The sequence below is a fragment of the Stenella coeruleoalba genome, assembly GCF_951394435.1.
Source record: "Stenella coeruleoalba genome assembly, chromosome: 1".
Lineage (NCBI taxonomy): Eukaryota > Metazoa > Chordata > Mammalia > Artiodactyla > Delphinidae > Stenella > Stenella coeruleoalba.
The window spans coordinates 33097190-33114722 of record NC_137169.1 but is presented as its reverse complement, the minus strand read 5'-3'; the positions used below and the strand labels follow the sequence as shown (position 1 = coordinate 33114722).

The 17533-nt window shown below is 39.1% G+C and overlaps 1 protein-coding gene across 9 annotated transcripts in view; it reads left to right on the top strand.

The window, feature by feature from the left end:
* SCMH1 (Scm polycomb group protein homolog 1) overlaps positions 1–17533 on the top strand; it is a 189851-nt gene that overhangs the window by 86547 nt on the left and 85771 nt on the right. For all 9 annotated transcript variants that reach the window (XM_079938928.1, XM_079938919.1, XM_079938920.1 and 6 more), the window contains one exon: positions 9252–9340. In XM_079938928.1, coding sequence (XP_079795054.1) covers positions 9252–9340 — 89 coding nt within the window. The remainder of the gene's footprint in view (positions 1–9251; positions 9341–17533) is intronic.

The window sequence follows — 17533 nt, the reverse complement described above, 5'->3', positions numbered from 1 at the left end:
ATTTAGGGAAATACAAATCAAAAACACAATGAGATAATACTTCACACCCATTAGGATGGCTATTATCAAATAAATAGAAAATAACAAGGGTTGGTGAGGATGTGGAGAAATTGGAACCATGTGTATTGTTTATTGGGAATGTAAAGTGGTACAGCCACTAAGGAAAACAATATGTTTCCTCAAAGAAGTTAAAAACAGAATTACATGTGATCTAGCAATTCCACTTCGGGGTAGATAGGCAAAAGAATAGAAAGCAGGGACTAAAGGAGATATTGGGATACCTATATTTAGCAGCATTATTCACAATATCCAGAAGGTCAAAACAACCCAAGTGTCCATTGACAGAAGAATGGATAAATAAAATGTGGTATATACACACAGTGGAATATTATTCAGCTTTAAAAAGTAAGGAGATTCTGACACATGCTACAATGTGGATGAATCTTAAAGATATTATGCTATTATAAATGAAATAAGCCAGTCACAAAATGACAAATGCTGTATGATTCCACTTATACAAGGTACCGAATATAGGCAAATTCATAGCGACAGAAAGTAGAATGGCGGTTGCAAGGAGCTGGGAAAGGGGAGAGGGGAATGGGGAGTTACTGTTTAATGGGCAGAGTTTCATTTGGGGAAGATGAAAAAGTTCTGGAGATGGATGGTGGTAATGGTTACACATTGATGTGAATGTACTTAATGCCATTTACTTTTGAGAAAGAAGGGGAAATATACGTGTATACACACACATGCACATATATATAATGTACATGAACTTACATATATTTTGTATACTTAGTTTTATAAAAAGAAACACAGGACTGTTAAAACCAGAAAATAATGGAAAGGTTCCCTATTGGGAGTGTCTGGGAATAGGGTGGAAAGCATAGAAACGAGAGTGAGACATCTCTAAAAATACTCTTTTATATTCTTTTGACTTTTGAATTATATAAATGTCTTACTTAATACATAAAATTAAACCAAAAACAAACAGATGAACAAGCCATATCCTAAAATTGACTATAAACAGAAACAAACTGAACTCTGTATCAAATGGATATCATAACCACATTGAAAAAAGAGTTCAAACAACTTGAACACAGAACCTTCACATTACACCCGCAATGGGACATATTTCAAAGGAAAATGGAACTGCAAAGAAATTCTGACTTTTTCTTAATGATGTTAGCGGTTTTGCCCTAATAATCTGAAACTATTTTGCATGTATTGAAGATAGAGCAAATGAGTAAATAAAATACAAGTATGGGATGGAAAAGATGAAGAAGAACCCTTGCAGTGTAGGATTTGAATTGGAGGTATGTTATGAACTCTTAACTTAAAATAGGTATATAAGTATATATTAATATGTATTAAAATATACGTAAATATATATTAATATAATACTTATTCACTTAGAATATATATGTATGTATATGTATATATTCTAAGGTAATACATGTATATGTATATGTATGTATATATATGTATATATTCCAAGCTCTATTGAAAAGGCCTGGAAACAATGACTCCTCAGTAGCAATGGGAGCATCTTGATTTGATTTCTCATTCTCCGCTAAATCCCATTCTCCGCTAAAAGGAATCATGGCTCCTTGGAGCAATGGCTGATTCCAAGACTGAGCAACAGAGAAAATGTAAGGTGAGTCTGGAAGATCTTATTATGCCAGAAAGCAAAGAAGTCTCAAAGATTGATGGGTACATATCAGAGGGATACAGGAGCCAGTTTAAAGGGACTCTGACTAGCCAACATTGGAAAAATATGACCATCAAAGAGAATAATAAAAATAGAAGAACAATAATAATAGCCTCATGGGTCCCTAGTGATACACAGGAAAAAAATTAAAGTTGCAGAGAAAGTTCTTCTTTACAGAATATCAGCTAACAAATATAAAGAATGATAGAAAATTATCATTTCGGCAACCACCATTTAAATGGATTCAGACCAAGATAATCAATGAATGCTAAAACAAAGAAAAGAAAAGCTTATTGGAGAATAGGATATTCACACAGTCTCAAAGTTTCTCCCCACTGATTATTAATTACAAGGGGAAATTACAATGAAGAAATCTGTCAGTCATTTCTTAATAAGTGATCAAATTCAGTATCATTAATAATTAGACACACTGACATTATTTACTGCTTGAAGCAATGAAATGAGAAGTACTCAATATCCCTTGTGTAGTATCTTTGTCAAAATTGTTTAGCATGAATGTAATCGTAAGGAAACAATCAGAAAACATCCAAATTGTGGGACGTTCTATAAAACAGGCCAAACTCTTCAAAAGTAACAATTTCATGAAAAACAAAAGGCAACTGGACTATCCTAGATGAAAGGAGACTAAAGAAACTTGACAACCAAATGCAATATGTCATCCGTGATGTATTTTAAAAATTAAACACCTATAAAGATTTGGGGACAGCTGAAGATGTTTTTAATTAAATGTATTGGATATGATAATATTGCAGTTCTAAAGGAGAATGTCCTTGTTCTGAGGACAAATATCTTGACGTATGTAGAGGTGGAGTCTATACCATGATGTCTCTAACTTTCACATAGTTCAGAGGAAAAAGTGTGTGTAGATACATGGAAAGCAATTGTGGTGAAGTGTTATTAGTTGCTGAATTTAGGTGAAGGGTACATAGTTTGCTCTTGTATTGTTTTTTGCTACTTTTCTCTGGGTTTAAAATTTTTCAAGATAAAAAGTTTAAAATAATTTATGTATATGATTATACATATATATGTGTGTGTGTTCATGTTCCCCAGGCCTCCTCTGGACTTCTCCCCAGAGTTGCTGAATCAGAATTTCTAGGTAATGGGGCTTGGGATTCTGCATGGTAAACTGGCTCTCCCGAGACTCTTAACACAGTTGGTCTGTATTTGGGAAGCATTGCTCCAAAGAGCATTCTTCTCCATTAAAATCTTGTGTGGTTTGTGTGTGTGTGTATGTGTGTGTGTTCTGTTCACACAGGAACATTGGTTACTACTTTGCAGAGTCCTCCAGAAAAAAGGTGAAAAGGTAGAATGATTCTCAGGTGATGTCAACCTTTTCCTCATATCCCCTTGTTTTACTGGTCCATTCTATACTTAGACTGAGGTTATTTCTTCTAAACAGGGCTATCTGGATCACTAATTCTCAAACATGGCTGACAGTTAGAATCACCTAGAGAGCTCTCAGAAATTTCAGTGCCTAGGCCTTACCTCAGATCAATTAAATCTGAATTTCTGCGAGTGGGATGATGTATTCTTTAATGCTCCCCAGGTGATTTCAGTGTCCAAGTTTGAGAGTCCCTAGGCTAGAGCAAAGCTGGCCTCTGGTGAGGCCTCTAGCCAAGTGTGTCAGGATCCCAGTATAAACTGCCTACTCAGCAAACTTAGTCACGTGCCCTAATGTCTATGTGGGACATTGACTTGAAAGGAACCCTCTTATGTTCCTGACACTGATCAGTCTTCTCTTATGCTAAATAGCTTCCAGGGCCTGTCAGTAAAAAGGGGGATTTTAAAAGATGCGTATCCCATTTATGGTTATGGAAATTTGAACTCTGTTTATAAAAATTTGGGAGGGGGGATGAAATTTTAGAGAGAAGTAACTTTAACTATGGTATCTTAAATACTCATTTTACACAGGTAATTTTAAAAATATTCGCCAAACTCTCTTCTCTGCAAGGCCCCTGACATTGAGTAATGCCAGACCCATCTATACGTACACCTATCTCAAGACTAGTCATAACCCCACCCCCAGTGAAATAAATCTGAATTAACTTGTGTTTGAGTGTGTATATAAGAGCAGAGCATTGAAGTGGTGACAGCATCCTGGCCGAAGCAAAAGGAATTCTAACAGTCCTTCCCAAATACAACCTGACTGAACATACACTTCTTCCTCAGGGAAGACAGTTTGTTCAGCACCTCTCTTCCAGTTCTCGTTTCTGTCCCTCTTGGGGTAAAATTTAGATAGCCCACCCAACCTCAGTTTGGAAGCACTGCTTTAGTTCAGTGTCATCATCTGACAAATACAGAAATAGGGAAAGGGAAGTTAGTTGTCCAAAGTTGTACAGTGAATTGGTGGCATGTTTCTGTACATGTATTTGTATGTGTACATGTATGTAAAGCTCCTCTGGGAGGAGAGAATGATTTGGGGATCATCTTGACAGCCATAGAGTCTAATAACTTCATAAAGCTTGGAATTACTATATAGGACAATGGCAGGGTAAGGAGTAGGGCACATTCATGTGCTTCCTCGTATGAGTGCTGTTCTGTTACCTGCCACCAGAGGGCATGAACTATGATTAGATTCTAGACCTGCTGATCTACATTGAAGTTCAGAGCTTGCTCAGACCACTGTTAGTTCAAACAAACGAACCCTAACCTATTCAGTAGTCCCACAGTCTTAGAAGCATATGAAAGATCTTTGTGACTGGTTGTTTATAAATATTTTAAAAAGAAATCTTAGCTAAGCACAGAACACTTGCAGCATGCCTGGGTTTAGAATTGGAGACCTGGTTTTATAATATTAGCCCAGGCACTTACTAGTTTAGTTGTGTGGCCAATGGTAAGTTGCTTTATCTTGACTTTTAACCGTGAATTTCAGTTGCCTCACCTGCCACATCATTAATAAACTTTGCCACACATGGTTGAGGATTAAATGGGGTAACATGATAAAGCATTTATCAATTCCTGGCACCCGTTTCATAAGTGGAGATTTTTCCTTTGTTCAGTAAAACTCTCATGGAGCTCATATTCTGGTTGGAAAAGACATACACATTACATGGAAAAAAGAAAGAAAATTTAGGCAGTGATAAAAGGTAAGGATAATAAGAAGGGAGCAGGATCTAGGAGGCTATTTTAGGTAGGGTAGTCTAGGCATGCCTCTCTGAGGAGGTGATATTTCAGCAAAGAACTATCAAAGATTTGAGAAAAGTGAAGGGTGTTTGAGGCAGAGGGACACAGCTTGGTGTGCTTGGGAAACAGAAAGACCAGTGAATGAAAGGCAGGGGGGTGGCAGGAGATGAGTTACAAGAAGTAAGCAAGTTCCGTATCATGTAAGTTTTGTTAAGTACATAAAGACTGCAGATTTATTTTGTGTTATAGGATGTAAGCATAAGAGTGATGTGATCTGATTAAAAACATAACCATATCATTCTGGTTGCTGTGTGGAGAATAGACAGTAGGGAGGCAAAAGTAGAAGCAGAGAGAAGGGTTAGAAGGCTGTTTTAGTAGTCTGGGCAAAGTTTGGCTGTCACTTAGGTTAGGGTGTTAGTGGGCAGAAATACAGAATGGTAAGGAACGGTTCGGTTTAGGGTATATTAGATGTAAGAACCATCAACACTTGCTGATTAATTGTATTTGAGAGACAATAGAAAGGGAGGAACCAAGAGTGACTTCTAGGCTTTTTGGTCTCAGCACTTGGGTTTAAATAAGTGGTTCCATTAATTGAGATGAGATGACTGGAGGAAAGGGGGTAGTAAAATCAATTGTTCTGTTTTAGATTTACTCATTTTGAGATCTCTTGGCATCCAAGTAGAGTTATAGAATAAGGCAGTTGAAAATATGAGCATGAAACTCAGGACAGAGGTTTGGGTTAGAGATATAAATTGGCAGTCATCGTTGATGGGAAAAAAGTGGGGACCAAGAAGAGAGAACCAGTGGCCAGACACTGAGGTACTCCCACTTTAGAGGTTAGGATTTCTTACCCACCTGGCCTTTTCCTTGCAAGCCATTGTTTAATTTGAGGAGACCCTCAAATTATTGTTTTTACTCTTCTCTTCCTTTTTGCACAAATTTACAACTCCAGTTCTTTTACCAAGAGAGACAGCATGGTAGAACTGAGTGATTAAATATTTGAAGACATTAATGTGCTGATTAATAATGAAGGCTCTGGAGACAGAGGAATTCGGTTTAAATCCTGCCTCTGCTATTTACTAGCTTAGCGACCTTGGATATTTTACTTAATTTCTCTAATCTCAGTCTTTTCATCTATAATAATCAAAATAAAAGCCAGCATTCATTTAACACTTGTCATATACCAGGCATCGTTTTAAGTGCTTCGCATGTATTAACCTATTTTAACCCTTAGAACAACCCATTGAAGTAGTTACTATTCTTACCCATTTTATTGTTGAGGAAATGAAAGCCAGAGAGAGGTCTTATAATTTGCCAAACATCACACACCAGGTAAGTAGCAGAGCTAGATTTGAATCTAGGGAGCCTGGCTCCAAAACCAGTGCTACTTTTCTCTTATCAAATTCACAGAGTTGTAGAAGTGATTAAATGAGATAACCCACTTAAAAGTGCTTAGCACATGGAGGCTGGCAAATAATATGAGCGTAATGAATGTTTTCTTATGGAGGCAGCATAGCATAGTGAAAGAGAATCAGATGGAAAGTCCTGGGGCTCCAGCCTGACTACAGGAACAACTTACGTGATCATGAACAAGTTTCTTAGCCTCTCTGGACTTCAGTTTTGTCATCTACAATATAAAACCTTCATACTATATGGCCTCTGAAATCCCTTTCAGTGTTTAAACATTCTATCTATGACTCCCCAGGACAGATTGTGAATACATCTGAATTTGGTAGGGGAATAAGGTACTCAGTAATTCCTTGGGTTGACAACATTTCTACTTTGCCCTTCTACTCTTGAAGAAACTTGCTAGGAGACAGTGAAACGTAGTTAAGAACCATACGGTTTGGAGTAAGACTGTCATGTAGTGGAATCTGTTTCTACCACTTACTACCTTGGACAAGCTACTTCTCCTGAGTTTCTCTTTCATCATCTGCAAACTAGGGGTAATGATAGTGCACACCTCATGGCATTATTTGAAATATCCTGTGAGAAAGCGCCTGTAAAGTATTTAATACATGATAAGCATTGAATACATATTAACTATTATAATATTATTATAAGGGTTTCCAGAGCTGAGAGGATTTCTTTTTCCCTCAAGTACCAGATGAGATAGAAGCCTCTCAGTAACCCACTTCTAAAGAATTGAATTGGGAATTACATGGTGAGGCACTCTCGTTGTTGGGAACTGAGGGCATGAATCAGAATTTTCTAACTGTGCAGTCATTCCTCCCCGCTCCCCTCTTATACGAAGGTGTAGGGAGCATTTCTCTAGAGCAGCTTTGCCTTATCTGTAGGTGTAGTGAATCATTCATGGCAAATCTGCACTAGGTTTGGCTTGCTTCAACCCTTCCCTGACCTAAAGAGAGTTGTTTTACTCACACACAAACCAGACCTGAATTTCTGGAGAAATTTGTCTGTCTGTTTGTTTGTACCGTGGTCAAAGGAAGAGTAGTAGTCAAGACTCTTTTGGAGTGTAAAACCCCAACCCAGACCAGGTTAGAGGAGGGCAATAGGAGGAGGCAGGAATTAGTGACTCATGTAACTGCGAAGCCCAAGACCTGGTGCTGAGTGTGTCTGGACACAGGGTTTTAAACACTCTCATGTCTCCATCTCCTGCTCTACATTGGCCTTATTCTCAGTTATGTTCTCCATTTTAGCAGTGCCAAATCTACAAACTTACTTATAATCATGATCTCAGAGAAAGAAAAGCTCTCTCCAACATGCACATCATATCAGAAAACAGTTGATCCAACTTGGGACATACATATACACTTTTGGTCTAGGGGAATCTGATGCTTTTAAATAGCATTATTTTGCATTCCATGGCCAGGTAGGTAGAGCCCAGTGTAGACATCCCCACCAAATCACATAAAATTAGAGTTTTTTTGTCTTTTGGGGGTTTTTTTTTACAGAAGGAAAAAGAGCTAGGCAAGCAAAAAAGAAGTGGTAGCAGTTTGACAGGACTGTGTGAATTGCTATCCCCATTGTTTATGAATGAGCTATCCCAAGAAGTCTCCTGACCCTGGGAAACCTCACTTGGTAGCCTAGCCAGCTTTGAGACTAAAAGTTTAAATCATGTGGGGGTGGTACCTCTCTTATTTACATTTTCTTCTCTCTTCTCACATCCTCCCCTTTAATTTAATTATAGTTCTTAACTAATACTTTATCCCAAAAGCTGATTCTTCCTTTTTCATTTCACATGCACATTGATAATTTAGTGTAGTAAAGAGTGTGGGCTCAACAGTCAGATTGCCTGGATTTCAATCCTGTCTTTGTCATTTGCTCACTTTGAAATCTCAAGCAGTTTACTTTATACTTCTTTCCTCATCTATAAAATGAAGATAATTTCTACCCTACTGGGTTGTCTTGAGGATTAAATTAGATAGTCGGTAGAAGGTGCCTGGCACAGTATCTAGCACACAGTGAAGTACTCAGTAATATCAGATACTGTTGTTGTTGCTGTTTCTCTGCAGCTTTGGTTCAGCCTATCTGTTCTTTGTCAGGAATGGGAAAGCTGAGGTAGATTGGGAGACTATCAGAAAGCACTAGATTGTGGTATCTCAGGACAGAGGGTTGAAGCCAAATTGAAGGAAGCACTTGCAGCTCTAATTGGAAGACTTAACTATGATAATGATCTTATTTTTACAGTTTGTTAATTAAATGGTGTATTTTTATTGACTTGTCATTGCAGAATGACAATGGACAATTAACATCCCTAGGCTTCTTTTCACTCTTTTGGAAAATGAGGGTTTTTTTGATAAGATGATCCCTTCCGTTTTCATCAATGCCTGATCCTTCGTTAAGTAAAAATGAATATCAAAAAGTGTTTTGTATTCTGTGTATGTGTGTATGTGTGTGAGAGAGAGGGAAAGAGAGACAGAGAGCGAGAAAGTGAGAGCAAAAGTGAGAGTGTGTTTACATTGAGATAAACCAAAAAGATTTACTTGTATATTGGATTTATCAGACATATCTGGTTTCTTCTTAAGAGATTATTATATCCCTGTTCACACTCTATGATCTAGATCATTTCTAAGTGTTTGTTATTCCTATCACAAATCTATTTTGTATTTTTCAAGGAAGCTTTTTAGGCATGATATTTGTTGTGTAATACTTGTTTTGGCTTCAGGAAACTTGGTTGGGGACTTTACTCCACTACTTACTTTGCAACATTACCTTGGGCAAGTTACATTCCCTCTTATATGCCTCATTTCCTCATCTGTCTAATGAGGTATTTCTTCTACTTAACCTTTAAGTCCTTCCCTAACCATCTGTGATTCTATAACTATCACAGCATAGGTTGTGGCAGGCGTAGCTGGATTCCAAAGGGAAAACTTGATATAGCAATTCCCTTTGAGACATATTTTTTATCTGTTGCCCATTATGTTTGCTGCAGGATTTCGGCTGAACGCTTCCTCTTGGCCCATGTTCCTTTTGAAGACGCTAAATGGAGCAGAGATGGCTCCCATCAGGATTTTCCACAAGGTACAGTGTCCCTCAGCTATCACCAGCTCCAAATTGCTTAAGGTCAAATGCTTACATTCTTTCAATTACTGAGCCTCTGATGTCTACATTATATATGTGGCCTGAGGATGCCTTCTCAGAAACTAGTTCAGCAGAAGGATTTTTTAAGTACCTTAAAAAGCCGCAATTATCCCCAGAGAAATATTAGACTGATAAATTAGGATTTCTGCGTTTTGGGTCCTAGCTCTGCCAATAGTAAGTTTTGACCTCATCTGTTAAGTGGGATTCTGTCTACCTCATAGGGTTTTAAGAAGTTAAACATTTTTTTTATTAGTAAAACATATAAAGTGTAGTATAAATCTAAAGGAGCTATTCTTACTATAGATCATGCAGTTCCATAAGGTCCATATTCTAAACAGAGAGAAAGGAAGGAGACTATTTTTTGAGTGCCTACAGTATGTTTGGAGTTTATCCACACTCTCTCATTTAAATACCCACAGTTAACTTTATGAAGCAAGGGTTATTATTTTGATTTAGTAGTTAAGGAAACAAATACTTTTGAATAAGGAGCTTGCCCAAGGTCGCATGACTAGTAAGTGGTGGAACAGGGATCCAAAACCTGTATTCAGTCTTGCTGATTTCTCGAGGGATGAAGCAATCAGTCTGCTCTTAGTTGATCTTTAATGAAGTTAAAGTTACTGTAAAGGTGACTGAATTGGGGTTGCCTATGTTGCCATTTAAGTCTAAACCCTGAGAGTACCCTGGTTCCCAGAATACAGTATACTGGACAACTTGAAACCCTTCCACTGCAGAATACCTAAAAATCAAGGGGGGTAAGGGGCCAACAAGTATTCTTTTAAAGGCTTTGCTGACCTTACTAGAAAGTAAGATAACTCCAAGGCCAAAATGAGGAAGGAAAAGCAGAGTGTTAGGTGTACTGAACCTGCAGGTGCCGTAAGGGGCTTTGCGAGTCTTACTTTCCAAGGACCTTGTCTTTTAACAACCACAGTAGGATAGAAGTTGAGGCCTTGGGCCCATGCAAAGCAGAAAAATGTACCTGGGACTGCCACATAAAAAATCAGATTGGATCCCTCAAATGTTTACTCCTTAGTGAAAAGGCTATTGCATTGATGAGGAAGAGTCTCTGCCTGGGCCATGGGTAGGGATAGGAAGTGAGTCATCTCTTCTGATAAGACAGTCTTTCCCCATGGAAGTCCAGGATTCAGATATAGTGCCTGTGTTGTTTCAGAACTCCAGAATTGTATGGGATATTTCTGAGTGCCTGGCAGAAGCAAACCCAAAACCTCTCTAGAGGGTTTGGTTGTTTTCAACCCAGATGTCATAGAAGTCCCAAAAATGAAGTACCACTGAAGATCAGTTCAGTTCAGTTCATAATTACAGAGCCCGCAAAACTCACAAAGCAAATCCTGCATGATGAGACTTCAGTAGACAACAAACAGTAAGACTCTAACCTCAAGCACTTTCAGATAATAGAAATATCAGATAGAGATCATAAATTAAGTATTTGAAAATGAGTAAGGAATGAAAAGAAGGAATTTAAAGACGAGAAAAGTACAAACCTCTATTTTTTTAAAGACAAAGTTGAAAAAACAACAAATTGACTATCTAGAAATGAAACTTAACCATTAAAAGTTTTAAATCTTAGGTAGGTGTATAAGCAATTTAGACCTAGATAGAGAAGAAAGAATTGAAAGACACATGTAAGGACTTTCCCTAGAGTGCAGTACAGAGAGATAAAGAGATGGAAAATACATTAAAGAGAAAAGACAAAGAGAATACTATTAGAAGGTCCAGTATATGCTGAACATGAACTCTAGAGAGATTAATTAGAAAGAATAAAGAAAAGTCAGTATTTGAAAAGATAATGACAGAATTTTCCAGAGTGTGTAATAAAGACAAATATATACCTTAAAACATCATGGTATAACTAAAGTCAAAAGAAAAGATCTGAGCAAAGTAATCACACAGAATACAGTCATCCTCTGTGAGGGATGGTTCTGCACCTGTGGGGGACTGGTTCGAGGACCCCCTGAATATGAAAATCCACACATACGCAACTCCCTTATATAAAATGGCATAGTACAGTCAGCCCTCCATGTCCACAGCTTCCATGCCCATGTGGACTGAACCTTCAAAAGGATTACAGTTAGGCTGACAGCACATTTCTTGACAGCAGCAGTACAAGCCAAAAGGTAACAGAATAATGTCTTCAAAGAACTAAGAAAAAATAGTTGTCCACCTAGAATTTTATATCTACTTATACTATTATTTCAGAATGAATGTAAAATCAAGACATTTTCAGCAAACTAATACAAACAGATACTAATATATCTGCTGAAAGAACAATTGAACAGTATATTTCAGGAAGAAGATAACTGGGGACTTCAATCCACCTGCCAGTGCAGGGGACATGGGTTCAATCCCTGGTCCAGGAAGATCCCACATGCTGGGGAGCAACTAAGCCCGTGTGCCACAACTACTGAGCCCACGTGCCACAACTAATGAAGCCCACACACCTAGAGCCCATGCTTCGCAACAAGAGAAGCCACCACAATGAGAAGCCCATGCATCACAACGAAGAGTAGCCCCCACTCGACTCAACTAGAGAAAGCCCGCACGCAGCAACGAAGACCCAGCGCAGCCATAAATAAATAAATAAAAGATAATTGAACTGGAAAGTAAGAATGAGATGCAAAGAGTACTGCTGAAGAAAGATGGTTTAACATGTGAGTAAAACTAATCAACCATTGCCTATAACTGTATAAACCAGTTATACTAGCAGAAGTGATCAGTTGGCAGTATAACAATGTGGAACTAAATTGTCAAACACCTATTAACTCAGGAGTAGTTTAAATATTCTGAGGTTCTTGTATTGTTTAAAGATGAGCTTTAGACTTAATTATGTCAACTATACAGTTATGATCTGAAGGGGATCCACCAAAAGACTAAATATAGAATGGTTAACGTATGAATTGGGGACTTCCCTGGTGGCACAGTGGTTAAGAATCTGCCTGCCAGGGGAGCTTCAAAAAGGCAAAAGAGTAAGACGTGGAGATCACCTTCCTCCCCACAAATACATCAGAAATACATGTACATGTGAAACAACTCCTACAGAGCACCTACTGAACGCTGGCAGAAGACCTCAGACCTCCCAAAAGGCAAGAAACTCCCCCACATACCTGGGTAGGGCAAAAGAAAAAAGAAGAAACAGAAACAAAAGAATAGGGACGGGACCTGCACCAGTGGGAGGGAGCTGTGAAGGAGGAAAGGTTTCCACACACTAGAAGCCCCTTCATGGGCGGAGACTGTGGGTGGCGGAGGGGGGAAGCTTCGGAGCCACGGAGGAGAGCGCAGCAACAGGGGTGCAGAGGGCAAAGGGGAGAGGTTCCCGCACAGAGGATTGGTGCCGACCAACACTCACCATCCCGAGAGGCTTGTCAGCTGACCCGCCGGGACAGGCGGGGGCTGGGAGCTGAGGCTCCAGCTTCAGTGGATCCCAGGGAGAGGACTGGGATTGGTTGCGTGAACACAGCCTGAAGGGGCTAGTGCGCCACAGCTAGCCGGTAGGGAGTCTGGGAAAAAGTCTGGAGCTGCCGAAGAGGCAAGAGACTTTTTCTTGCCTCTTTGTTTCCTGATGCGCGAGGAGAGGGGATTAAGAACGCTGCTTAAAGGAGCTCCAGAGACGGGTGTGAGCCGTGGCTGTCAGCGCGGACCCCAGAGACGGGCATGAGACGCTAAGGCTGCTGCTGCCGCCACCAAGAAGCCTGTGTGCGAGCACAGGTCACTATCCACCTCTTCCCTCCCGGGAACCTGTGCAGCCCACCACTGCCAGGGTCCTGTGATCCAGGGACAACTTCCCTGGGAGAACACACGGCTGGTGTGTTCTCATGCTGGTGCAATGTCATGCCGGCCTCTGCTGCCGCAGGCTCACCCCATGTTCTATACCTCTCCCTCCCCCCGGCCTGAGTGAGCCAGAGCCCCCAGATCAGCTGCTCCTTTAACCCTGTCCTGTCTGAGCGAAGAACAGACACCCTCAGGCAACTTACACACAGAGGCGGGTTCAGATCCAAAGCTGAGCCCCAGGAGCTGTGTGAACAAAGAAGAGAAAGGGAAATCTCTCCCAGCAGCCTCAGGAGCAGCAGATTAAATCTCCACAATCAACTTGATGTACCCTGCAACTGTGGAATACTTGAATAGACAACGAATCATCCCAAATTGAGGAGGTGAACTTTGGGAGCAACAATATGTATATATTTTTTCCCTTTTTCTCATTTTGTGAGTGTGTATGGGTATGCTTCTGTGTGTGATTTTGTATAGCTTTGCTTTTACCATTTGTCCTAGGGTTCTGTCTGTCCATTTTTGTTTGTTTGGTTTTAGTATAGTTTTTAGCACTTGTTATCATTGGTGGATTTGTTTTTTGGTTCGGTTGCTCTCTTCTTTGTTTCTTTTTTTTAAATACTTTTCTCAAAAATTTTTAAAATTATTTTTTATTTTAATAACTTTATTTTATTTTACTTTATTTTATTTTATCTTCTTCTTTCTTTGTTTTCTGCCTTTTATTCTGAGCTGTGTGGATGACAGGCTCTTGGTGCTCCAGCCAGGCGTCAGGGCTGTGCCTCTGAGGTGGGAGAGCCAAGTTCAGGACACTGGTCCACAAGAGACCTCCCAGCTCCACATAATATCATTCGGTGAGAGCTCTCCCAGAGGTCTCTATCTCAACACCAAGACCCAGCTCCACTCAATGACCAGCAAGCTACAATGCTGGACACCCTATGCCAGACAACTGGCAAGACAGGATCACAGCCCCACCCATTAGCAGAGAGGCTGCCTAAAATCATAATAAGGCCACAGACACCCCAGGACACACCACCAGATGTGGACCTGCCCACCAGAAAGAACATCCAGCCTCATCCACCAGAACACAGGCACTAGTCCCCTCCACCAGGAAGCCTACACAACCCACTGAACCAACCTTAGCCACTGGGGGACAGACACAAAAAACAACGGGAACTACGAACCTGCAGCCTGCGAAAAGGAGACCCCAAACACAGTAAGTTAAGCAAAATGAGAAGACAGAGAAACACACAGCAGATGAAGGAGCAAGGCAAAAACCCACCAGAGCTAACAAATGAAGAGAAAATAGGCAGTCTACCTGAAAAAGAATTCAGAAAAATGATAGTAAAGATGATCCAAAATCTTGGAAGTAGAATGGAGAGAATACACGAAATGTTTAACAAGGACCTAGAAGAACTAAAGAGCAAACAGACAGTGATGAACAACACAATAAATGAAATTGAAAATTCTCTAGAAGGGATCAATAACAGAATAACTGAGGCAGAAGAATGGATAAGTGACCTGGAAGATAAAATAGTGGAAATAACTACTGCAGAGCAGAATAAAGATAAAGAAAGAAAAGAATTGAGGACAGTCTCAGACACCTCTGGGACAACATTAAACGCACCAACATTCGAATCATAGGGGTCCAAGAAGAAGGAGAGAAAAAGAAAGGGACTGAGAAAATATTTGAAGAGATTATACTTGAAAAATTCCCTAATATGGGAAAGGAAATAGTTAATCAAGTCCAGGAAGCACAGAGTCCCATACAGGATAAATCCAAGGAGAAACACGTCAAGACACGTATTAATCAAACTGTCAAAAATTAAATACAAAGAAAACATATTAAAAGCAGCAAGGGAAAAACAACAAGTAACACACAAGGGAATCCCCGTAAGGTTAACAGCTGATCTTTCAGCAGAAACTCTGCAGGCCAGAAGGGAATGACAGGACATATTTAAAGTGATGAAGGGGAAAAACCTACAACCAAGATTACTCTACCCAGCAAGGATCTCAGTCAGATTTGACAGAGAAATTAAAACCTTTACAGACAAGCAAAAGCTAAGAGAATTCAGTCCTACCAAACCAGCTTTACAGCAAATGCTAAAGGACTTCTCTAGGCAGGAAACACAAGAGAAGGAAAGGACCTACAATAACAAACCCAAAACAATTAAGAAAATGGTAATAGGAACATACATATCAATAATTACCTTAAATGTAAATGGATTAAATGCTCCAACCAAAAGACATAGACTGGCTTGAATGGATACAAAAGCAACACCCATATATATGCTGTCTACAAGAGACCCACTTCAGACGTAGGGACACATACAGACTGAAAGTGAGGGGATGGAAAAAGATATTCCATGCAAATGGAAAGCAAAGGGAAGCTGGAGTAGCGATTCTCATATCAGACAAAATAGACTTTAAAACAAAGACTATTACAAGAGAAACAGATGGACACTACATAATGATCAAGGGATCAATCCAAGAAGAAGTATAACAATTGTAAATATGCACCCAACATAGGAGCACCACAATACATAAGGCAAATATTAGCAGCCATAAAAGGGGAAATTGACAGTAACACAATCATAGTAGGGGACTTTAACACCCGACTTTCACCAATGGACAGATCATCCAAAATGAAAATAAATAAGGAAACACAAGCTTTAAATGATACATTAATTAAACAAGATGGACTTAATTGATATTTATAGGACATTCCATCCAAAAACAACAGAATACACATTTTTCTCAAGTGCTCATGGAACATTCTCCAGGATAGATCATATCTTGGATCACAAATCTACCTTGGTAAATTTAAGAAAATTGAAATCATATCAAGTATCTTTTACAACCACAACGCTATGAGACTACGTATCAATTACAGGAAAAGATCTGTAAAAAATACAAACACATGGAGACTAAACAATACACTACTTAATAACTAAGCGATCACTGAAGAAATCAAAGAGGAAATCCAAAAATACCTAGAAAAAAATGACAATGGAGACATGACACCCCAAAACCAATGATATGCAGCAAAAGCAGTTCTAAGAGGGAGTTTATAGCAATACAATCCTACCTTAAGAAACAGGAAACATTTCAAATAAACAACCTAACCTTGCACCTAAAGCAATTAGAGAAAGAAGAACAAAAATCCCCCAGATTTAGCAGAAGGAAAGAAATCATAAAGATCAGATGAGAAATAAATGAAAATGAAATGAAGGAAACTATAGCAAAGAACAATAAAACTAAAAGCTGGTTCTTTGAGAAGATAAACAAAATTGACAAACCATCAGCCAGACTCATCAAGAAAAAAAAGAAGACTAAAATCGTTAGAATTAGAAATGAAAAAGGAGAAGTAACAACTGACACTGTAGAAGTACAAAAGGTCATGAGAGATTACTACAAGCAACTCTATGCCAATAAAATGGACAACCTGGAAGAAACGGACAAATTCTTAGAAATGCACAACCTGCCAACACTGAACCAGGAAGAAATAGAAAATATGAACAGACCAATCACAAGCACTGAATTTGAAACTGTGATTAAAAAATCTTGCAACAAACAAAAACCCAGGACCAGATGGCTTCACAGGCGAATTCTATTAAACATATAGAGAAGAGCTAACACCTATACTTCTCAAACTCTTCCAAAATATAGCAGAGGGAGGAACACTCCCAAACTCATTCTATGAGGCCACCATCATCCTGATACCAAAACCAGACAAAGATGTCACAAAAAAAGGAAACTACAGGCCAGTATCACTGAGGAAGATAGATGCAGAAATCCTCAACAAAATACTAGCAAACAGAATCCAACAGCACATTAAAAGGATCATACACCATGATCAAGTGGGATTGATCCCAGGAATGCAAGGATTCTTCAATATACACAAATCAATCAATGTGACACACCATATTAACAAATTGAAGGAGAAAAACCATATGATCATCTCAATAGATGCAGAGAAAGCTTTCGACAAAATTCAACACCCATTTATGATAAAAACCCTGCAGAAAGTAGGCATAGAGGGAACTTTCTTCAACATAATAAAGGCCATATATGACAAACCCACAGCCAACATCGTCCTCAATGGTGAAAAACTGAAAGCATTTCCACTAAGATCAGTAACAGGACAAGGTTGCCCACTCTCACCACTCTTATTCAACATAGTTTTGGAAGTTCTAGTCAAAGCAATCAGAGAAGAAAAGCAAATAAAAGGAATCCAAATTGGAAAAGAAGAAGTAAAGCTGTCACTGTTTGCAGATGACATGATATTATACATAGAGAATCCTAAAGATGCTACCAGAAAACTACTAGAGCTAATCAATGAATTTGGTAAAGTAACAG